A 25,293-nucleotide genomic window follows, 5' to 3' on the forward strand; every position below is an offset into this window, starting at 1 on the left:
ATACAGGAACAAACACAAAAGGAATTTTGTACTAATTTCATAAAATATATTATAAGGTATATCAATGTACAAGCCAAATATCAACCAAAGTGTGGCAGCAGTACTTAGTTAATCCCTAGCTCCCAGTGACTCCCCAATAGAGGTCACCACAGCAATTAACTCCTTTAAAATAGGGAATGCTCTAGGCCCAGATAGGCTACCAGTAAGTTTATATAAGTCCTGCCATAATCAACTGATATATCACCTACTGTCCCTATTCCATTAGTTTGGAAATACTGGCTCCATCAATGGCTCAGCTGCTGAAGCCACAGTTGTGGTCATACGTAAAGATACCAAGTTCCTCTTGAAATAAAGAATTATAGTTACATCTTATTAATTGATGTAGATTGCAAAAACTTTCTCCACATTATTAGCCACTAGGCTACAATAAATACTCACCACTCTGTTCATACTACCCAGTCAAGATTTGTGTGAGGAAGATTAGAAGTGACAGCATGAGTTTTATTGCTCATGTACTGGAAAAATCTATACTTGTAGACTCCTCAAGGATGGTAATGGCAATGAATGCAGAGAAGGCATTCAGTAAAGTTTTTCATACCTTCCTGCCTGCAGTGCTATTTTGATAAGACATGAGCCACACATTTAAATACATGTATTTTTGCCATACGCCAATCCAAGATCCCACATCAGAATAATCATTCTCCCATCAGATAAATGTAACTTTTCTCAGGACAGTAGACTGGTATGCGCATTACCCACCTCCTCCTCCTATTAGAAACGGAACCCCTACTTGTTGACATTTGCTCAAATCCAAGGACCGTCTGTTCCCTTTTTCTACCAGATGGTCTCCAGATATCCGGATGACGTGCTGATTTTCTTATAACTGATCGAACCAGAGATCCATAAAACAACATATATGTGGACATATTATGGTATTCTGTTAACCATGATCAAAGAGAGGTCTTTTCCCTGAGTAACCTCTGTTAATTTGTTAGACCAGGGGTATCCAACTTTTTCTGTAACAAGAGCTATTTATGTTCTATGAAAATCTTTCTGTGATACTAATATTATAGGCAATGTAATAATTATTCCATCAGAGAAGATTGCATTAGTGGCCAGAGGATGCAAAGTCTACCAGCAGTGATCAATCCAGTGCATCAAGCATTGTTGCCAGCAGTAATGTAAAAATGGGTTGTCAATGTGGAATGCCTTTACATGGGCAATACAGGACAGTCATGGCTGCAATGACCCCACCACCAAGTTAATATAGGAGTAAGTCTCTCTAACACCTTCTGATTGTTATCAATCAATTCTCAACTTTAAGTATATTTTGGAAAATCAACCATTTTTCTAAAAAATGCAGCTTATGAGCTCTGAAAATACACACATTTTCATCTCAACTACATCCTTTTTAATTTTGGTATACAAATAGAAGTCAACTAAGGAAAAGCTTCTAATTTTCTAGACTAGGCTGCACACAGGAGAGCTACTTCCAAGTAGCTGGAGAGCTACCGGTAGCTCACAAGCTACTGGCTGGTAAGTCTGTGTTAGACTAATGGACAAAGGCCTGTTGTGGGAAATGTGAAAAATGAACAAACTGCAGGAAATATAAAACACAAAAATATAGCGCAGCAACAAACCCGAGCAGAAAACAGACCGCTGTTTGTGGTTATAAACCAGTTTAGGCCCAAATCTTCCACTGATACGAGTAAGGTTAAAGTTCACTTGAAGACACAATGGAATAAGTAACTTGAAAGGGTTTTAGTTAAAGGCCAACTCGTGTTTAACAGGCACAAAATATTTATGGTCTGTGCACACAAGATCACATGCATGCACTTCGTGCTTCCAAACAAATTGGAACCTAATTAGACAATGGGTGAAGAAAATCCAGTCAGCCTAGAGCACACAAAGGTTTTAGGCCCACAATACCAATGCATGCTCCACTGAAATTACATTTACCACAAAACACATGCATTCACAAGTAGGAGAATGCTTTGCTTGCTAAGCATTGTCAAAAATGGAATAAAGAATGTGTAAAGGATTAGGTCAGAGTTTGGCGTTATGGGGTTTCCATCTTCAATCAGGTCTTAGAGTGTTTTTTCCGTCTTCAATCTATAACCTGTGATTCCGTTATTATTTGCTGTTTGTGGTAAACCTTTGTGCGAATTGTGTATAAAAAGAGCTGGCTGTGAGCAGCAATTTGAGAAGGAGAGCCCAGCAGCCTGCCTATGTGTAAGAACGGTCTTTCTCCCTGTTGTGACCGTCAGTAAAAAACTGTCTTTGCATTGCCAAGAGGAGTAGGTATCGTTTTTTAATTTTAATGGTTTCAAGTCACAGTGTAACAGACCTGAGATGGCAAGAGAAGCCTATCAAATATTTTGTTAATTGGTTGGAGGCGGAGCTTGCCAGAACCTAAGATGGTCGCGCTTTGAGCAAGCTCCACTAGTCATTGCTACTATCCGGCAATTATCCTGCATTCACACCCTTACTGTGGTCTCTGATTAACGGCAGGAGGCAGCCCGAGACAGCGCTATAGCCCGACGTGAATTTTTCTGGAACCCAAGCTCTGGTGACACCGGGTGCTGCTTCGGCCTACGCTCGCGGCCTGCGCGCCAATCTGTCTGGCAGCTTTCCCCGCCTGGGCTCGTCTGAGAGCAGTCGGATCGGTGGTGTGTTGTGCCGCAGATTGCGCACACAACCCTGGCGTGCCTGAGGGTCTTTCATCCTGCGCCGACCATCCTTGAGTGCCCCGAGGAGCCCGCTGGAGAACTGTGGGCAGACGCCACACCAATTGCTCCTGTGAACGCGGCTCACAGGCCCGCGGCTGCTGTGCGGTGTAGCAGCTATCGTCTAGCAGCTGGTGTGCCTGTGATCAGCTGTTGGAGACTAGTGCGCTGTTGCGGCGAGCCTGCCTGGAGCGGCATTGTGGCCCTGTGGATTACCAAGTGGACCATGCTACCGGTCACTAGCTTGGAGTCGCTGCCCGCCCGTACTGGGAAGCCTCGCAGTGAGGAGCTGCGGCGGACCTAAGTGTTGCATGGCTGAGTTGCACAATACCTCCGGCCTTGCCTGCCACTATCTCTTGACGCCCTGCGGCCTGCCTTGACCACCCGTTTGAACCTCCTGCCGTGTTGCGCGGTGCAGCGCTCCGGCAGAGCTTGGGGTGCAGTGAACACCGGTAGTAAGCTCCGGGGCTCCATAAACCTGGCATACGTGCAGAGCGACCTAAAGTGTGTGCCCTCCTGGGGGTGCTTGGGCACATAGTTCATCCAGCCTGGGCTCACTTCGATGCTGCTGCCCCACGAGGCCCTGTCTTCACCTCGAATCGACCTCTGCGTCCTGTTCGCCTGGATCACGCTACCTGGGCAATCAATCCACATGGTGAGGTTCTGGCGGATACTGCATCTCTGTCGCACTAGGGGACCTCCTTGTCTGCCCCGCCCACTTTGAGAGCTGAGGGTACCCGGCGGGCTAGTTTCCCCCATGAGTGAGCGGGCCTCCGTCTGTGAAGTGTGCAGACTGTCCTGTTTCCTGGCCTTGTGGCTGGCATCGTAGCACAATTGGACTGGGAGATGTTGGATCTCCTCTACCCCAGTGACCTGGCATGGGCAAGGTGGACAAAACCCAGACCAAGCTGCAGTTCGAGCAGCGTAAATCGAGATCTAGGAATGCAGAGGGCGCCCCTCCCACTGAGGAACGGGATGACATGTCGGCGGAGGCAGCGGGGGATCATAAACAGATTTTTGCGGCAATGCAGAAAAATCTACAGAAAAGTCTCTCCACCATAGACGGTAAGATCGATACCCTAGCATACCGGATGGACAAAATGTCAGAACGCCTAGACAAACACGCTGAATGAATCGGCATGACTGAGAGGAGAGTCACTGAGGTTGAGGAGGCGCAGTCGGAGGTTGGCGCCGCCCAAAAGCAATTTGCAAAAACGCTAGCCGCCCTACAGGAGAAGGCAGAGGATTTGGAGGCGAGATCCAGGAGGAGCAAATTACGCATCACGGGGCTGCCGAAATCCACCTCTATCGGCACCATGGAGGTGTTTATTGAAAAATTGCTGGTCACACTCGTGGGTCGAGAAATCTTCTTGGATATGTTCGTGGTGGAGCGGGCTCACAGATCGCTTGGCCCCAGGAGCACCGCTATGACCGGTAATCACAAAGCTCCTACATTACAGGTATAGGTATGCTGCCCTGAAGCAAGCAAGAGCAAAAGGTGCCCTGCAGTTCGAAGGTTCTGCGATCTCCCTGTACCTGGACTTCACTATGAAGGTGCAGGAAGCCAGACGCTAATTTGTTTTGAAACGGCTATTACGTGATCAAAACATTGCTTATGCTATGCTCTACCTCGCCAGGTTGAGGGTTAATATGAATGGCCACTCCAGAATTTTCCTTGACCCTAAATCGCTCCAGAAAGCCTTGAAGGACCTTTCTAAGGCAGCCGGGCGCAGTCAGGAAACTGTGGGACTGGAATAGGCGGCCGGTGGCGCAGCCGAGGATTAACGCGACACTCGCTGTGTTCCTTTGGACTGGGACTTACTGAGACGTCTGGTTTAGCCCTGCCCTCCCCCCTCTTGATTCCATTATTCCTTGATCCTGTGCCTGATTCTCAGTTCCGGTTCTTCATCAGTCACGAATCCAGCATATCACAAGTATTGTTTAAATTACTATGTTGGTTGGCACGACTGGGATTAGTTGGACCTCTTTGACTCTATGCCCTGATGGTAGACTCTATACCCTGTATTCATGGGCATGGGGTGCCGGGCTGTTACAGCCGAATGACCAGCTTTGTCATTGTTAAGCATGGATGCTACGGATGGATGCTACGGATTAGCACTCAATGGCAGAATATTGTTTTCTAATCTGCAGCTTTTCTTTGTTTTATGCGGTAGTCAGGTAACCTCTACCCCCATGAGTTACTCACCGTATTGTTCTTGCTGGATTATGGTCTTTGTTAGGGAGGGTGTCGTCTATGCTAAGTTGGGGCCTGCATGTTGGTTTTTTTCTGTCACAGAGTGTACATTGTGCTCCACCAATTCAGTAGGGGCATCCACAAGAGGGGGGGGGGAGGGGGGAGCTGGAGGGTTTTCCCATCTAGATATGGGAGGGATGCTCATGTTGTAATGATTCCTTATGTAGACATCAGGGCTATGGACTGAAGCCTTTAACCTGGAATATTAGGGGCCTAAACAACTTCCGGAAAACTAGAAAAGGGATTACCTACTTTAATAGATGTAATATAGATGTAGCGCTCTTGCAAGAGACTCATTTACCTACTGACTTCCAGATGCTTACTCGCAGGTGACTACATGGCGCCTTTCACTCTGCTGGCTACTACACACATGCCTGAGGGATGCTCACATGGGTTAACACTAGAGGCAGTATATCCCTTGAGGCTTTAGAGACCGACGGGGAGGGAAGGTTTGCAATCTCCAAGATCCCAGGGAAGGGGATTGAGTTTATCACCATTAATGTATATGGCCCCAATTTTAACAACCCGCAATTCTTTAGGGACTTGCTAGTGCGCTTGCAGCGATGGGCATCTTTCCCATTGTTTTGGGGAGGAGACTTTGATAGCATCCTCAGTCCTGCTTGGGATCGCTCCAGGGGCCCAGTGCGCCGGAAATTGTTGACGGCTAAAGCTGTACAGGATGCCATTGCAGAGTTATACATGATAGACGTTTGGCTCTCCAGAAATAGTAGTCCGGGGTGATTCACGCACTACTCAGCACCACACAACCTGTATACCAGGATTGATTATTGATTTGTCACTGGCTCACTTTCCGCTGCAATTAGCTGATGTGAGGTTCACCCACGCTCATACTCAGATCATTCTCCCATTCAATTACCCCTAAACACCCCATCGAAAAGGCCTGCTCCTTTTACCTGGCGGTTTCCACCCTATGACCTGCTTGACAACGCGTTCAAGACTGAAATGGCAGAAGCCACTGAGGTCTTCTTTGACACTAATATTGGTTCTGTTCCTCTATTTTCCACGACATGGGAAGACTTTAAGGTTTATACAAGAGGGATTGCTATGTCCAAACATTGGGGGAATTACCCGGTAGTTCTGGAAAGGAAACTTGCTGCCCTTAAACGGGAGGCCCTAGAAGTTGGAACCGAGCAGGCGGTGGCAGAAATAAAGACTACACTAGACGAAGATCACGAGACTGCCGATAGAGAAGTCAAATTTCTCGGGATGTATGCCGTCGCCAAGACTTATGGTGAGGGGAACTCCCGTGCGCCACACTTGCGGCGGTTCTGATGGGTAGACGTGAAATTACTGAAGTCACAGAACTCCGTACGGCCACCAGTGAGATACTACACGACCCTGATGCCATTGCTCACGGTTTAGGAATTATTACTCCTAGCTTTATCAATCCAGACCGACAGGAGGTAGTAACGTAGCGTTGAACTACCTGGAGCACATAAAGCTCCCCTGGTTGATAGACGAACACAGGGAATATTTCATGAGGCCACTTGAGGCTTGGGAAATTCACGAGGCGCTCAAATCTATGCGAGCAGGGAGTGCTCCTGGACAAGACGACCTAACTGTGGCCTTCTACAAGGAGTTTAGAGAGCTCCTGGTCCCCCACTTGATTTCATTGTTCAAAGAAATGGGAGAGAGTGGAATGATGCCGCCATCTATGCAGGAGGCCCTACTGGTCACCCTCCCGAAGCCAGGTAAGCCTCTAGATGAGTGCTCATCGTATAGACCACTTTCTTTGTTAAATGTTAACACCAAACTATTCGTCAAAGTACTTGCCAACTGCTTAGCCCCATTGGTGCTGACATTGGTCAGTCCCAAACATGCAAGTTTTGTACCGGGACGTACCGTGACCCATAACTAACACACAGTATTTGGAGCCATCCAACATACTAATCCGAAAGTCAAGGCTGCTTCAATATTTTTGGATGCCGAGAAGATCTAACTAAGTAGCGTCAAAAATCGTCGGCTTCGCCTCTGCCTTGTATCATCGTTGCAACGATGATACAAGGCAGAGGAAAGCAGTTATCTGAACAACGGACGATTCTTTAATTCCTGACGACCGTATCAGCCGACTTTCGTCCCTGCCAAGCTAATATGAGGCAGAGGAGAGCTGTTACTTGCACTACGGACAACCTTTTGATTCTCGACGGGCGAAGCGGACGATTTTTGACGCTACTTAGCTAGATTTGGAGCATTATCTAGAATATGGAATAAAAATACTAAAAAGCTGCTGTTGGGCAAAAGCTGTATTGCCGTGGGGCAGATCGGATATATACTTATAGAAAGAATCTAATTAACACTAAGATTGGGTCCCTCGCTGCCTTTGGATTGGGTGTTTTTAAAAACGATTTCTCACGACGAATCAAATAAGTTGTTGGTTTTTCATGAAAACTTGATTCACGGATTAAGAACACCTGATAGTTTTTAACTGTCCCCTGACATCTTGGATTAGATTACACGAAAGAGGTCCTGAGGAAGGTGGCCTTGAGCGGCCGAAACGCGCGTCGACCTGGTGCGGGGTCTCATGCTGGTTTTTGAGACCTTCAAGTTGGCGTGAAGATTCTACCAACTAAGACTCAGTTCTTCCTTTGTCCCTAGATGGTTTGGCTTGAATGTAGTGTGGGTGTGAATGTGGTAGTATTTTGAGACTGTGTGTATGTGATCAGGTGGTACCCTTTTGAAGTATTTTGTATTATATTTTTTTGTATATATTTATCATCTTTTGTATTTGGCATGTATTTTGGAAATGTTTTTTAGAAATGGAAAGAATAATGAAGAACATAAAATAATGAATATATTGAAAATAAAAAATTATATAATAAAATATGAATGACGTATATCTGTCACCTGGGTTAGATTGACAATAGGATGTATACCATTATTGAAGACTAGGGCCAGTGTTGGAACAATCTTTTCACAGTTATGTTTTTTCTCTTCCCCTCTGTTCCTTGGCCATAATTAATCTTTTGAGGGGATCCCATCATATCTGCTATCGACACTCTGCTATATAGCAGAGACCCTGAGACCAACCTGTCCCCGGTTTTGAGGGAGGAGGCATGTTACGGCGAGTTCTCTGGTCTCTGGATTAACTAGACCAAATCCTCAATTTTCCCACTCACGTCGGCATTGGAACCTATCGAAGTGGAATTCCCGCTTCAGTGGACTACCGACTCTGTGCGATATTTGGGTATCCAGGTGCACACTAACCCAGAAGAGGTGTTTAATGAGAACTATGGCGGGGCGGTGGCTAGGCTTGAAGACAATGTCAACAGATGGGTGTGCTTGCTACTATCCCTCATGGGCCGCATCTCTTTATTGAAAATGGTGGTCCTCCCACGGTTCTTGTTCCTGTTTTGTAACATACCAATGATTCTCCCTGCTCCTTTCTTTAAGCGCATTAAGTCCCTGCTGATTCAGTTAGCCTGGGCCGGTAAACAACCCCGGGTCAGAGGGGATATTCTAACGCTCACTTACTCTATAGGTGGACTTGGTGCCCCGGACATGGAACTTTATTATCATGCGGCACAATGCTTGCCTGCTTTTTACTGGCTGCGTCAACAAACCCCTCCTCCCCATCTGCCCATAGAGAAGGTTGTTGAGGTGCCCTCCCCATTTGGCTACATATCTGTTCCGAGCCCCATATAGACGCCCGGGTACACTTGATTCCATAAATGCCACTACACATGCATGGTACAACATACTGAAGCAGCAGGCATCTTCTATTTTATACTCTCCACTTGCTCCAAATGAACTGTGTTTTTGGTTGCCGGTACTCACTGAACAGGAGGCGCAGCGCGCACTATCATCACTTGATATTTCACGAATTGGCAACGTCTTGGAGGACGGAGTGGGATGGGATGGGAAGAAATTGTCTTGGACGGGCGGGACGTCACCCCTCTGACGACGTTTCATTACTATAGAGTCAGACATGCACTCTGTGACATGTTGGGAGATGAGCTGGCTGAACCGCTGGAGGTTGCCCCCTTCTTTCTCCTACTGCGGGCAGAATCCCCTCAGACGGTTGTCTCAAATATTTACATCCCTGCCCAAGACTATAGAAAACATCACCTTTACTAAAGCATGGCTCTACTGGCAAACCAATCTAGAAATTGCATTAGACAACGATTGTTCATTTATTTTTAAACATATTTTATTGATTTTCTGTACAGCCATCAAGTACCATCAACACAACAATCAGATACCCCATCCCCTGTCAAATCTCGTTCACAGTTCTATACATATGCCCACATTATTAACAGATATTCTACATGTCTTATGCCACCCATGCGCCATGAAGAGCCACGGCAGAGTATTAACCAGCGCACATGTATAGCAATCAATATTGGTGGGCCGCTATCTCTTGCGTATCTAAACTTAATTGCTCCCCTCCCTCCCCCTAGCCCCACCCCATCCCACCAGTGTGTTCAAATTATGGATAACAATGCAATATATAGAGCTTGTGTGGATCTTCTGTCAGGATACTCCTTACTGTGATGGGTGTTCCAGTACTTCAACTCAGCACAGTACCCTAATCCCCAGTTTCCTCCGCCATTTGGGTTTTTAGTGTTTGAACTAGTCCTTCCCATGCCCTTGCTGTGTCCAATGCTTTCTCGTTGTGTTGGCGTCGTGCTTGGCGCAGGCGGATATCACCCTCCCCACTAGCCCACTTAAGCAACTCCGCTCTCCATCGCTTACTACTGGGACCCTCCCTCGCCTTCCAGCGCATCGTTATTTCCCTTTTCGCTAGTACTAATCCCATATCTATAAACTTGCTGGTCACCTTCGTTCTGGAGTTGTGAGGGAACCAGTGCAATATGCATGTAGCCATCTCAAAAGACACCTGACGCTCGGTGACCAGGTTTAGCAGGTCTCCCACTTCCCTCCAGTAACTCCCCAACTTCTGGCACCCCCATAGCATATGGTCTAAGTCAGCACCCACAGTATTGCACCTAGGACACATCACACCCTCAGCATTAAAATACTCCATGATTTTACGTGGAGTTAAGTACGCCCTATGTACTATAAAGAAGTGCACCAGTTGGAAGCGTGCATTCCTGGTGCCCTTCCACGCCCTGCGCCGTATGTGCCCCCATGTGGCTTCTGGTATGGGCCTCCCGATGCTCACCTCCCATTTCAGACGTAGTGCGTCTAACTGTGGCAGGCTTTCATTTAACATTCGTGAATACAGGCATGTAACTGCCTTGAAGGTACCGGCTGCCATCACCACGTACTGACATGCTTGCGTCGTTTCCGGTTCCAGCAATCCTCCCGCCCAGTGCTTTTGGACGGCTCGCACCAGGGCCGTATGCATCAGAAAGTCTCCCCTAGGGAGATGAAACCTCTCTCGCAATGTCTGGTGCGACAACAGTGTACCATCCTCATACAATCATTTGGACTCATGCCTGTTCCCACTCCCACAATGATGACCAATCCCCTCCATGCGGCAATGCTGTCAGCGTCCCCAACGGGATCTCAGGTGCATAAGGGCGTCGTGCCCCAGCTCTTCTTTGGCTCCTATTCCAACATAACCAAAGGGTCCTTTCCTCTAAGGAAAGCCCCCTCAGGTCCAGCTTCTGTTGCAACACTATGAACGATAGGACATGTCTCAGGATCCCGCCTTCTCCTGCCTGCTCCGAGCCCCTAAATTTCTTGGCCACCGCCTGCGTAAGGACCTGCAACTGCGCTGCTATGTAATATAACTCTAGGTCAGGGACAGCCAAGCCTCGCTCCACCTTAGGTCTCAATAATGTCTTAAGCGCCACTCTGCGCCTCCCCGATCCCCAGATCAATCCCACAATCCTAGATTTCCGGCTGGTAAACACTGAGCACAGCACCCATATAGGCAGTGTTCTAAAAAAATACAACAGTCTAGGCAGCACCACCATCTTCAGTAAAGCTATCCTGCCCATCACCGAAAGCAGAAGGGTACTCCAAAAGGTCATGTTCCCCTTAAGGGCGCGGATACATCTCCCTACATTCCCCTCCAAGAGGTCACCGGCTCCATGATAAATATGCACTCCAAGGTACGCTAAGCAAGAGGGTTCCCACCTCACAGCCATCGGTACCCTAGGTGCTACCTCCCCGGTTGCACTGGGAACAAGCAGGTTTTATTCCAGTTGACCTTGAGTCCCGAGATCATTCCAAATTCTGACAGTAATCGCGAGGCCCCCTTCAATGCATCAACTGTATCAGCCAGAAACAATAGCAAATCATCTGCGTATAATGATATGTATTGCTATTCTCCTCTGAAGGTCAGGCCCTCATACCACTGACCCAGCCGAGCTAGCGCTGCCAACGGTTCCACGGCCAGTGCAAAAAGCAGAGGGGAGAGCGGGCAACCCTGCCTCGTCCCACGGGCCACCACACACTGGGGAGAAATCATCTGCCCTACTCTAATTCTTGCTACTGCCGAAGTCAAATGCCACCTAGTCTGCCACTCCAGCCTATGTTTGGATAGACAGTGAACAGGGGAATCCGGTAAAGGGGGATGTGACCTGTCCATAGTTGTGTTGGGTATGGAATTAAAATCCCCTCCTATTATGATCGGGCCCGCTAAAAATTGTGCTAAAGTAACAGACATTCGATAAAAAAAAGGGCCTGATCCACATTAGGGGCATAAATGCTACAGATGGTCACCCCCCTGCCATATAGTCGCCTCTCCACTGCAACAAATCTACCCTCTCCATCTATTGTCTGTTTAAGCACCTGAAAGGGGATCCCCGCCCTAATCCAAACCAATATCCCTCTCGCAAATGCTGAATATGACGTACTAAATACTTGTCCCCTCCATCTACGTTACAGCGCTAGGCCCTCCGATTTGGTAAGGTGTGTTTCCTGGAGTAAGGGTACGTGCACTCCCCTCCTAACCAAATATGCATGTACCCTGTGGCGTCTCGTCATCGTGTGTAGCCCCCTCACATTCCAGGTAATACATCTCAACTCAGGTACAGTCCCCATCACAGCCATATAACCATTTCTTCCTCCCATTTGCCACAAAGAACACACCGGTAATTCCCAAATCCCGACCCATCCCCCAACATCCACATCCCCCACCTTCCCAAGAACAGGTCCTAAAACAACATTGTTAGTCCCCATCCAAACCAGTCCAACACTCCACTCATATCTAAGCCCAGCAGTAGCCACTGCAGGCATGCCTTAAGGGCAACAGGAGGGGCTTAGCGCCAACGGCGACCACTCTTGCGCAAACAGTCACCCTGCTTCGATCCCCAAGAAAACTCAGCCACTTCGTCCGCCCGTGTGTCCATCAGCAAAGCATGGTAAATTAAGACTTTACCGTGTTCCCGAGCCTCCCTCCAGAATAACTTCTTCATCTATCACATTTCACAATCGTACTACCACAGCGTCTTACTTGGACCGCAGAATTCCTTCAGCCGCCCCCCATCCCCAAGTACTCCACCACACAAATCATCACTCATCAATGAGTCCATCGGCTGTGTTCGGGGTGTCCTGCGGCATCCGGACACTTCCGACTTCCGACATCTCCGTTTCTGACTGTGCCTTGTCCTTTTCTGCATCCGTGTTCCCTGGAGATTGTAGATCCTGACTGCTAGCTCGCGCCAATACAGCTCCAGCGCATTTTGTCTCTCCAACTCGTCTGGGTCTGCGATGGTCCCCGCACAGTTTGTCGCCTGCGTTGTAAGCGTCGCGACTGACGCTGGGGAAGTCTACCTACCAACTCTTGCAACCACTGCTCTGTTCGATCCATGCCAGCTCTGTATGTTTCCAGCCATGCCCATGCATCTTCCGGGGTGTCATGGAAGTGAGTGCCACCGTCCAGCATTATTCAGTTTCGCAGAGAATAGCAGTGAGTACTGGATGCCTTCTGACCTCAGCTCTCTTTTCACAGCCAGGAATGAGGTGCGTCGGTGCTGAATTTCCAGCGTGTAATCTGGAAATATGGTCACCTTCCCATTATCAACCTGGAATGGCCCATCCGTTTGCGCTCTTTGTAACAGCAAGTCTCTGTCCTTGTAATGTAGTAGCCCAGCCACCACTGGACGCGGAGGACGACCCAGCTGCGGCGGCTTGGCAGGCACCCTGTGTGCACGCTCCAACGTAAAGAAGGTGGACAGACCCTCCGGCCCAACTACTGTCCTTAGCCACTGTTCGAGGTAATGTACCATATCCGACCGTTGCACTTTTTCAGGCAGGCCCACCACACAAATTTTATTGCGTCTATTGCGGCTTTCTGCATCCTCAGCCCGCTTCTCCAGTGCTTGTATGCGGTCAATTGCGTCTACCACTCTTGCTTCCAACACTTTTTGGGCCGGCGCTATACTTGGATAGTCGTCTCCGCTTGTTTCACTCTGTCGGCCAGTTTAGCGTGGTCCGCCTTCAACAGTCCCAGCCCTGTCACTACCTGCGCGATGTCCTGCTGCAGAGCGGCGTGGGAATCTGCAATAGCTGTGAGGATACGGTCAAATTGTCGTTGCAATTGAGGATCCTGGGTCTCCTCTGCTCCATCTGATTCCACCTGCAGTTCTTGCTTTTCCTCCGGCTGCTGGGTCGCTCCTCCCGGCCTTCCCCTCAGCTTCACCATACTTGTCTTGTAATATGCCTCACAGTGTCAAGGAGAAGTTTCTCTGGAGGTACTGCACGTTCCTTTCCCCTACTCTCCGACGCTGTGGGCACCCCGCCCTCAGCTGTGTAGATTCAGGGCCCTCTCAGCAATATTTGGCGATCGGCCTCCGTTCTCAGCAGGGCCCCACTCCTCTGGCACACCCTCCACTCCCGCCGTCCCAGCTCGCAAGGCACTGGCGCCCCCTGGCCTCGCAACCTCCCTCCTCCGCAGCCCAAGGCCGCAGTGCAGCCAGCACCCCACTCACGAGACTAGCAGGAAAGAGTCCGACCCCACAGCTCCGGCCTGCTCCTTTGTGCTGGGTCCAATGGGCAGTAGACCGATGCGGAAGCCCCGATCCGCCAGGCACTCTCTCTGCAAAGACGTCGCCTACACCAGGTCCGGGCAGCCCTCGCCAATCCTCCCGTAGCACCCCACCGGCCTCGTTCCGATGCAGCCCAGCCAGACTCTGTCATTCTTCCCGTCCTCTGTGATGTACCACAGCGCCGATGATCATCTGCCGGTAGCAGTTATCGCCACTGCTCCCCAGCTAGGGGATCTGGGCACCACAGCTCTGCACTGCTGCTATTTTATACTGCTACCACGTAGCAAGGTCCGCACCCAGGAAAACATCCCAAAGCCTCACACCACCTCACGATCGTCGCTGGTATCAGCAGCACCGGTATAGGCACGCCACTCTGCCCCGATTTCTATTACTCTCGAGGGTCTGAAGGGCGTCCGTAGTACAGGATCAATGCAGGATCATCATGGAGCTCGGCGCTCAAGCGACCAGCTCCATCGGCGTCTAATCCAGCCCCTTTATTGCATTAGACAACAATACATGACATTGCTGCAAGGCTATACAGCATGTCTCTCTGAACGGGCGATCCTGTCTTATACATTACAAATTTGTCAACAGAGTCTATTACACCCCATTCCGCTTACACAAATACGGCCTCCGGGACACTGCGAGATGTGAAATGTGTGGTATGGATCCTGCAATATTTATCCACATGGCCTGGCTGTGTCCTGACGTAGCCAACTATTGGACTGCCATTTTCCGGAAGCTTAGTGACATTACTGTATAGTCTCTGAATCCTGACCCATTGCTGGCTCTGCTTGGCTTCTCCAAACATATACGCAAAGGCATTAGACACCTATATCAAGATTATCTAACGGGTAAGGAATAAACTAGGTTTTAGTGGAACTTTTCCCTTTCTCACTGCGGTAATTTTTCAGGGGGCAGTTGCAGGGTAATATTTGTTTTCCCCTTTAGGAATTCGTTATCATGGGCCATCTTGATGTATTGCTTCTGTAAGCTGCTTCTGGAAGCTGCTTCTGGGACCCTATCTCGGATTCTTTTTCCATACATTGTTCCCCCGCATTGTCATCATGATCTTCCAACAATGATTGTTAATGACTCCTTGTGATGCTCGCCCCCCTCCCCTGTAAAGCCCTGTGAACCTGGGCACTAATAGCAGGAATGTTCCTGGAATTTTATATATGCACACAGTGACTGATTTTTATTGATTCCTTCCTTTTGCTGTAATTGGTATCGATTATCCAAATGTTTTTGTTTGTAAAACTCAATAAACAAATAAATAAACAAAATATAAATATTTTGTTAATTGGTTCAGTAGTAATTTAGAAGGCTCCAAGAACCATAATGAAAAACACTTTATACAACAATTAAATCACCAACAGATTCATGGACTACTAAATTCATGACCTTGGTTGGAATGTTTGGAGTCCGTTTAATGATGGTCTGTCCACAGATCTGCTTTATTACTAGCATGTTCCCTTTACATCTTTTGATTAGTTTCTTCAAATGATTGACAGACTAATTTTATGTGGGAAAAGCAAAAAAAACAAGGATCTCTCTCTAGAGATTCAGAAGCCACACAGTAGTGAGTGGAGGAAATGGAAGTGTATCAGACTTTTGCAAGTGCCAAATCTTATTTCTGCCAAGACAAGGTATACAGTAATTTTGATGTGAAAAATCTGACCTAATCCCTTGGGCTCAAAATTACCTTTAAAACCCCTCACCCCGATGGCTACCTTCATGATGCAAAGCTTCAAATTACCCAATACATATACTACAATAAGGCATATCGTCTCAGTGCTAAAATATCTTGTCATAAAACAAAATAATAAAAATCAGTATGATGTCTCAATGGATTAATCCAACCATTGAAGTAGATGGCAAAAGGCTTCTTTGGGGACAGGGTGGAAAAGGGAACCATATGAGGCACCACAAAAAACGGTATTTTGCTATTCTGCAATAGATATGTGGTTTACCCGATTTTGATTTTTATAAATTTCTCAAACTTTAAGTGGAATACATTAAATTTACCAGATCGTTTAAATCTACTACATACACTATTTGCTAAAGGTCATGTGGCAGCCAAAATTAATAAAGTAATCACAAATATTAATCCAAAATTATTACTAAAGTTGAAACAAAATATAATTAAATTGGAACAAAACTAAACAAAAAACATTTCTCTCAGGAATCATGGATACAAATATGGAAATCTACTGCAGCTGAGCTAGTTCCTTCTATATCCCAGTGTAAATTTGGATTATACACACAATTCCTTTCTGACCCTCAGTAAACTTTTATAGGTAGTTTTACTCAATAATGAGAAGTGGTGGAAGTGTATAGAAGGAGCTGGGAATGCTGAACATGTGTTTTTAACTGCAGATTTAAGCATCTGTTTGGAAAAGGCATGGAACTGACCATTCATAAGATATTCCAATTAAACATAACCCTACTCTTTATCAGTATACTTCTAGTTTTTGGGAGTCTTAATTCCATTCCAAATTTTAAATTCTTAGAGCTCTTTCTCCCTAGCCTCCTGTTAGCCATTGGTATCAAATATATTCTGTGTGAATGGAAAGGCTATTAAAAACATATCTTTTCACACATGGTGGATCTGGGTTTGCCTTATGAGAAACACAGACAGCATAGTCTTCACTAAGTCATTAGAACTTAACACGCCAAGACCACTTTGATTTTCACTTAACCTCTGCTTATAAAAAGTGATGCCCCCCATAAAATCTATATTTCACTAATACACCGAGAACCCCGTAGTCCATCTTAACTACAACAATTTTATTCAGCTCACATTAGCCTTCACAGGGTACAATCAATCAATCAATCAACTCTGTTTTGTAGAGCATGGCTAATCACCCATGAGCCATGAGGGTATCCAGGTGCTGGGTTCTACTGGAATCAGTCGAAGAGCCAGTTATTGAGTCTTTTTCTGAATTCACAGAGAGAGGATGATGTTTGGAGGTGCAGGGGGAGGTCATTTAATGTCTTTATGGTGAGGTAGGAGAAGGAGCATCCTCCACTGTTGCTTCTGCAGATGTGGAGACTATGAGCGAGGGAGGCAGAGCGCAAGTGTCTAAAAGGTAGGTAGAAGTTCAGGCGATGGTTGATGTATGCAGATTCCTGGTCATGGAGGGCTTTGTAGGCGTGTGTCAACATCTTGAATTGGCATCTCTCCTGGATGGGGAGTCAGTGGAGGTTCCTGAGGTGGAGGGTGATGTGGGTCAGTTTGGGGAGGTCGAAGATGAGTGTGGTAGGGGGGTTCTGTATAATCTGGAGTCTCTTCAGGAGTTGAGTGGTGAATCCTGCGTACAGCGCTTTACCATAGTCCATCAAGCTGGTGACTAGGATTTTAGTGACGACTTTCCTGATGTAGACGGGGAGCCATCTTAAGATCTTTTGGAGTATGCGGAGGTCGTGGAAGCAGGCAGAGGAGACTGTCTTGATCTGGCATTTCATGGTGATTTTGCTGTCCAGGATGATGCTGAGGTTGCGGGCGTGGTCTGTCGGTGTGGGTCTGAGTTCAGTTTTCTCCATGTTTAGCTTCAGCCAGTTGGTCTTCATCCAGTCGCCAACGCTCATCATGCAGTTGGGAAAGTTGGTCCTGGTGGTGGAGGATCCTTCTGAGAGCAAGAGGATCAGCTGGGTGTCTGCGTAGGAAATGATGTTGGGGCTGAGCCTTGAGGGATACAGCAGATGATGCTCTTGGGTTCCGAAGAGAAGGGTGGTAGATGGATCTTTTTGTGTTCGTCCTGTGAGGAAGTATGCAATCCATTTGAGGGCGTCTACCTGGATCCCTATGTGGCAGAGTCTTGTGATGAGGGTGTGGTGGGATATGGTGTTGAATGCTGCGGAGAAGTCGAGGAGGATCAGGGCTGCTGTCTCCCCGTGGTTGAGGAGGGACCTGATGTCATCGGTGGCAGTGATCAGGGCGGTCTCGGGAACTGTGGTTGGCATGGAAGCCCGTTTGGGAGGTGTCCAGCCGATTGTTGCTCTCCAGGTGTTGGGTGAGCTGGTGGTTGATGGCCTTCCCAAGGAATTTAGCAGAGGAGAGGGATGGGACAGTAGTTCTTAAGTTTGCTGGGATCGGCAGAGGATTTCTTGAGGAGGGGTCTGACCTCTGCATTTTCCATTGATCAGGAAAGGTGGTGGTGGTGGTGATGGATTTGTTGAGAATGGAGGTGAGTTTTCAGCTGATTTCCTTGCTCCAGAGGTTGAAGAACTGGTAAGGGCAAAGGTCTGTGGGTGCTACAGAGTGGATGGAGTTCATGATGACTATGGTGTTCTGTGTGGGAAGCGGTGTCCTTGCGGTGAGTGGATGGTTGGTGTTGTCAGTTGGCATGAGGAGTCTGTAGAGGTTGGTGGGTTGTGGTTCGAAGTTGCTGTAGATGGTGGGTATCGTATTGTGGAAGTAGTCAGCCAGGGTCTTTCAGAGTTCCTGGGAAGGGGGGATGGTGTTCCCAGTGGCTAAAGGGCAGGAGAATTCTCTGACGATGTTGAAAAGTTCCTTGCTATGGTTGGAGCTGGCTTCGATGCAGTCCTTCAGGTTGCATCTTTTCATGTCTTTCAGGCATTGATGATATTTGTTAAGGGCTGACTTGAAGGTGGCTAGTTCTGTGGGATCTTTGCTTATGCGTAATTGTCTTTTTAGGCATTTGCAATCATGTTTTATGGTGCTGAGTTCAGGTGTATACAAGCTGCATTGTTTGGGGGATCTCTTGATCTTTTTGGGCCTGATAGGGGTAACTCTGTTGGCGCAGTTGGTAATCCAAACGGAGAAGTTCTCGACGGCCTGTTCCAGGTAGATTGCGGAGTCAGGATGGGTGGTGTTTAGGGCATCTATCCTTTGGATTTCTGTCATTTTGTTCCAGCTGTGGTGGGAGGAGCTGGGAGGTTTCGTGGTGGTGCGTGATGATCATGCGATGGTGAAGTGGACAGTGGCAAGGTCGGTCTAGGTAAGCTTGTGACATACCTCAGTGACAATAGTCAGGCTTGTGAGCATGGCTGCCAAAGCTTCTCTCTTTTTCTACTTTCTCCCTACTCCTCTATCTTCCCTTCCCGGCGGATGTATGATTATACAACTACTTACTAAACAACGAATTCCTTAACAACGAAGGCTAAACCACGAGCAATTCCAAACCACTACATTGTTAACAACAAGTTCCTGAACCACGAAAAATGTTCTATTTCCTCATTACCCAATAACAACACTTTTTTCTTTAAAATATGCATCTTTGAAACATGAAAAAACAACTGTTTTTATACTATCAATAAACAAAGGTTAAAAGTGTGTGGCACATTTTAAATTTACATTCGAAACTCCTCTCCTTCCATTTTCCTCTTTAAATTCCGCCGTCCATGTTTTCTTGCAGCTTCCCTATTACCATGTTTAGATGATCTTTATTTGCAGCAGCACGTATAATACACACATTATGACTGTAGTATCCAATGACATATATGTAATCAAATTCTCTCTGATCTGAATCCGGAGACCATCTGTACCGTGGCCCGCAGTGCAGCGGAAACCTGGTGAAATCATTTTTTGCAGATAATAATCAATTGAGGCAGCAGCGCCCTCTGGGCCGCGTTACTGACCGATGTTTAAATATCCCCTGTCTCCCTAAAACAGTAATTCCTGAGTCATTTGTAACGTTAAACATTCTCAAAACCGAGCAGGCCTCATTCCTGTCTCAGCAACAATACACCACGCAGGCAGCCCTCGGCGCTAAACAAAACACCAATAACACCATATATTAAAACACAATTAGTGTCAGAAATTTGGTGCAGAGCTCAAGCGGCCTAAATATGGCAAATTGAGCCAGATCGATATGTTATTTGAAGGAGAACCACTTATTGCGCCACCTTGTATAAGGGTGAAACCTCATATCGCTCGCTGGATCAAACCTCACGCATTTGGCACAATATAATCAAGGCGAACATATAAGATCGTTGGAGTAAGTCAAGTAAATAAAAGAAACATATTATCCAACGATGACTTTAAGGACTAAGTTAACATAAAAGCAAGGCGCAACAACGTGGAGCTGCCTTTCTGCACATCCCACAGGCCGCCCTTTGGCGTTTATTTATGCAGATGCCCCTGGTTTATACTATCAATAAACAAAGGTTAAAAGTGTGTGGCACATTTTAAATTTACATTCAAGACTCCTCTCCTTCCATTTTCCTCTTTAAATTCCGCCCGTCCATCTGTACCGTGGCCAGCAGTGCAGCGGAAACCAGGTGAAATCATTTTTTTTTTAGCCGCCTCAATAAGCTTCCTGGGGTTGGAAGTTGCCTTCTTTGAAGACCTACCTTTCTTCTTTAGGGAGGAGCAGAGGGCAAACCCATCGGTGAGGCAGAACCTATTTTTTCCTAAAGTCTTTACTATAATTTCTAGCCGCAAGTATTGTATTTTGGGAGCTATAGATATACGCTTTTTCATTGTAATTACAATAGCGCCATCTATTGCCCAGTCGCAAGGTCGTTTTTTTCGTTGTTTATGAGAGTCGTTGTTCGTGTAAATCGTATTTAAGGATGTCGTGGTTAACAGATTGGTCGTTGTTTAGGATTCGTTGTTCAGGTCAGTCGTTTTTCAATCTTCGTTGTTAAGGCTGTTTCCCCTTCCCGGCATCTCTCTTTCAGACTCCTTAGCCCTGCTTGGGTCATTGAGATTTACCTAATGGTAAATCAAAAACATATTGTATCAGCTGTAACAATTACTGTCGAGACTAACAACCATAGTATTTCATGTATAATCGACTCTTGAAACTAGTTTTTGCTTTTTCTTATCTGTTATGACCCACAAACTATGATGACCCATGGTTTGCTTCTTTGCTCTTTATTTCTTGTGAACCTCAGTAAAAGGTTTCGAATTAAAAAAAATACAGATGTCAGGATTCTTCAAGTTAAAAAATTCCTTCCACAGAAACGGACTAATTTGCTATTTGCTAGTTTTTAAAAAGATGTTTTCGTATAACCGGCTAGATTAAACATAACAGAGGAGTTCGTAGGTGGGGTTTGTCCAGAATCGTTCTAGAATAGAATTGAAATATTGTTTGACGCAAACACGTAGTCCTAAATATCGCTAACAACATGATCATTCAATTGTAGTTAACTATGGAAAATGTACACTCATGCTTGTGTAACTGCTGATGCACCTATACTTTTAAAATGTGTGCACTTCGAGACCTCGCACATTTTGCTTTCGGCAACTCATGAAAAAATTGACTCCATTATTCTTGACAAATAATTTTCATGTTTTATTCCAACTTGGGTGCTCTTCCTCATTGATAATATATTTCCATTAACAGAATTGCTTTAATTCCACAGTGAACAGAAATGTGAGGCAGTAAGCAAGTTTACCAAAGCGATGGATGACGGTGTAAAAGAGCTGCTCACTGTGGGACAAGAACACTGGAAGAGGTGTACAGGACGTAGGTTGCATTTACATTCTTTGCCTATTTTTACACTGACGTGTTTAAACCATATTACGGGCTCATGCTTTCATCACTTGCCTATTGTTGGGAGAATAATATAGGTTTTCTCGTGGCTTTCTTAATAAGCAATAAGAAGCAATTTCTCAACTGGTTGCAAAGTAATTGACTAGAGAGTCATGTAGTAGAAAATACATGCCACATAAGAGAATAGCATTGTTATAATCAAAATTGCCACTCCTACAACCTGGTTCAAACCAATTCTGAATCAGAGAGTACCTTCCTACATAAAGTGGGTGCGGGAAACTGCTTCTTAAAACTCTTAATGAAGAGCATTTCACAGGTAGTAATGTGCCTGTGGTTGTATACACACACAACTACAATTCTTTTTCAGGTGCGGTCCCTTGCTTGTTCCTTTTATTCTGACAATCATTCTGGATCTTTGCTCTCTTAAACTCCGCTATTCTATGTCGCTCTACGTTTAAAACTGCAAATTGCCATACGCAGTTTGCAGCAGAGGGCCTGCATTACTTTTGTTTGTTTTGTATAGGCAACACTCACCAGTGCATGTCTCCATTCTGTGCTACCACTTGTATCAGATTTCTAAGGACCACTTGGTCTGCATACAGAGAAGGCGAGGTCGATACTTTGAGACTGTTATATTTAATGTTTAAGAAAACGTCATGAGGTGGTTACAGGGTCTATTAAACCAGGTGTGGTACCTAGCACTTCTTTAGTCCGTGGGAAAGTGAGGCACCGATCTAAGGGCTGGTCTCCTGAGTGGCGGTCACCATCATTGGTCAAATGCATCCCAAAAGGGCTGAAAACAATACATTTTATGGCCATTTCCCCTGCTACCTGACATCAGTTTCCCCAAATCCAGTTCTAAAGACTCAGGGAGGGGGTGTTCACCATCCTAGGAGCTAAAGTTCCTTTAAGAATAAAAGGTTCATTCCTCTCTTGGGCACAGGGATTTCTGTCAGCCATTACACGATTCTGGGCACTGAGAAAGGTAGCACTTCTCCTTCTCTTGGTGCATTTTAGGGACCAATTTCCTTATGCGTTTTGGGATGTTTAACCGCGGAGTCGAGTTAGCCTTCAGTTTAAGGCTTCTTTCAAGTGAGCCATACCTCGACAGACTACATCCTTCTCTGAGCTCCCCAGCAATGTAATCGCAAGAGGTCTTTAAATGGGAGAAAGCCAACAAGTTAGGGAGTGAGTATCATGCTTGCAAGAAGAAAAGAGGGAACATTCCCCAAAGTAAAAACTGATACAATTAAGGATACTCTGTTGTACGTTACTGCAGACTTTGCGGGTTTAAGGCATTTCCTACTGGAATTTAGTTTTCTGCTCAACATAGCCCAGAAATAGGGACCGACTTATAAGTAGAAACCCCTCCGGGGGAGGGGTAAGTGGGAGAAGGTGGCCCTTCACACAAAGGGGAAAGAAGTTTATTTTGTGTGCAGGGGGGTGGAGCTTTGACACTGTCCCCACGGCTCATTATTCCCACATAAAAACTAAATCTGTATATTTTGAACCTCTGAGAATGTTTATCGTTATGGGGATGCTGTTTGTTGTGCTGTACAGAATTGAGAGTTCCTGGCCTGGCCTATTAAAGAAGCAAACCCAGCTATCATTAGCCTTCTGGACTCAGAGGTTTAGCACAAGGGTTTTGATCCCATCCCACAAGGAGAATACAGATGATGCGTCACAAGAGATCTTGATTGAAAACTATGTCACATTTTGTTTGAAGTTGGTCTGGGGAGAAGGAAAAGGGTTCATAGTTGAATATCATTATAATATGTATGTAATAGACTACATTTTTACGGTGTATTTTCTGTTCGTACAAGGAGGTGTATCAACTAATAGTAGAAGTTATCTGTATGGTCGACTTCCCGTTTTTTCTGGCGTATAAGACGACCCCCTACTTTTCCTTTTAAAATATAGGGTTTGGGCTATATTTGCTTGCTTATAAAATGACCCCGGCGTATAAGACGACCTCCAACTTTTGACAAGATTTTCAAGGGTTAAAAAGTCGTCTTATACACCAGAAAATACGGTATGTATTTGAACTACGCATATGTGATCATTAGATTGGGGATGCAAGTGTATTTGAATGACCTGGGTTATTGGACTGATATTTGCGTCATAAAACTCAAGTGCATCTTTGAGTGTGCAGTTGGGTATTGTAAAATTTTAAGGAGTGGTATGGATTTGTATATGGCTCATTCGTAATAAGGTTTGTATGTTCTGCAGTTGTGCTTTGGTAGTGTGGAGGTCTACTGAACATATTTAGCTCAAAGTGCAGGGACGCTTGTATGGGGGAATTAAACATTGCATTGATGTGTAATAATAGAATGATGGTCTGAATTATTTGTTATACTCAGTGATGCGTACGTGTCTGAGAGAGCTAATTCAGTCCAGATATGTTTTTGTGGTTGAGTTGGTTAGTGGAGAGTGGGTTATATTTGGAAGGTGATTTCCTTCATGTAGCTGTATATTTCCCTCTCTCTGTCTGTATTGCTCTGTTCTTCGTTCTTCCCTCTGTTGTTTTTTGTGCTTTTCTGAGTATGAGCATGTTAAAGAATGTGATTGAATGCCCAACTAACTACACGTTTGTGATTGTCATGTTATGTCTTGACTATTTGACTTAACATCACAATTCACCTACAAAAGACGTATTATTTACCTTCTTAAACCTTTCTGCAAATATGCTTCTAGGCGTCAAATAGGGCTGTCATTTGAAGAGTGTGTTAAACACAAGGTTGTTTTCTTCTATACTGTAAGGTCTGATGCCGAATCTAAGTGCAGAGTTGGTGTATTTGATCAGGAGCTAAGAAGGACTGTCAGTTGCAAAGTTGCACTGGTAGAGAAGGGAGGGAAGTTTCACTTTTTTTTAAATTTCTGCTGCCCTGTATAAGGACTTCTTAGAGGTGAGCATACAGTGCCTGGTGTGCTGAAAGAATTTCTCAGACACCAGCATCCGACATTGTAGAAAATAACGTGTTCCAGCAACTTTTCAAACCCATTGTGCCTATTCCATGATGATTTTGTGGGCCCCATACACTATTGGTTCGAGAATTTGTGGTCTGTTATGCTTACCTTTGTGCTCGGTGCTTTCTGCATTTTCCATGGTCTCATCACTTTCCTCACCACTTAAAGAAACTTGCCTCAAGGAAAGGCACTTCCCTTGGGCTGCAGCATTAAGAGAAGCTTTACCCAGCTCTGCTCTGACTGTCTCCTGCTTTGCTTGTGACTGGTAATCTTCGTTGGCGCCAGAGCGTGTGTCTGGATTTTGCATAGTGGCAGTGGTGGTTGGTTGAGATGTTGTTCTCATACCTCAGCTGCTTCCAAGGATGGCTTGGGTTTTTCTCTTCCCCTTTCTGGGTCTGTATGTCCTGTAGCATGTCGGGTTCTTCTGCCCTTTATTTCTAGTTTAGTTTAGTTTTAGTTTCTTAGAGTGTGGGTGTCTTGGTGCTAGTAACAAAGCGGAGGAATCACAAGGAGATCTAAAGTTGTAAGAGATGTGTTTTCAGCACTTTACGAAACAGCTTGTGGTTTGACCTGATTAACTCATTACCAGTCCAAATGATTGGTATTCAGAGCCTGTTCCATGGTTTTTGGAAAAATAAACTTGGCACAAAGGAAATGACTTTTCTGTGAATCTTCATTCCGATACATGTAGCTGTAATTTTGATGTGAGACTCAAACGATAACGAAGAGTCAAAAATTACACCCAAATCATGCACACTTATATTAGGCTTCGGGCAAGCGCTCAAGCATTGAGGCCCCCAATTTGACGACTAGCTGGAGGGGGTTACCAATCACTTGAAACTCCTTTGAGCTGCATTTAACCTGAGGGTATTGATCTCCATCCAGTGAGCTACAGATGTGAGTCAAGATTTAAATTTGTCTTGGATGTGGGCGCTCTTGAACCGCAAAAAAGTCTGGGT

The 25,293-nt window shown here is 45.9% G+C and overlaps 1 protein-coding gene across 2 annotated transcripts in view; it reads left to right on the top strand.

Moving 5' to 3' along the window:
- The window catches only part of SNX9 (sorting nexin 9), a 798,250-nt gene that overhangs the window by 592,994 nt on the left and 179,963 nt on the right, over positions 1-25,293 (top strand). For both annotated transcript variants that reach the window (XM_086927315.1, XM_086927314.1), the window contains one exon: positions 21,237-21,340. In XM_086927315.1, the coding sequence (XP_086783441.1) occupies positions 21,237-21,340 (104 nt within the window). The remainder of the gene's footprint in view (positions 1-21,236; positions 21,341-25,293) is intronic.

This window comes from Lissotriton vulgaris, chromosome 6, assembly GCF_964263255.1.
Source record: "Lissotriton vulgaris chromosome 6, aLisVul1.2, whole genome shotgun sequence".
NCBI lineage: Eukaryota > Metazoa > Chordata > Amphibia > Caudata > Salamandridae > Lissotriton > Lissotriton vulgaris.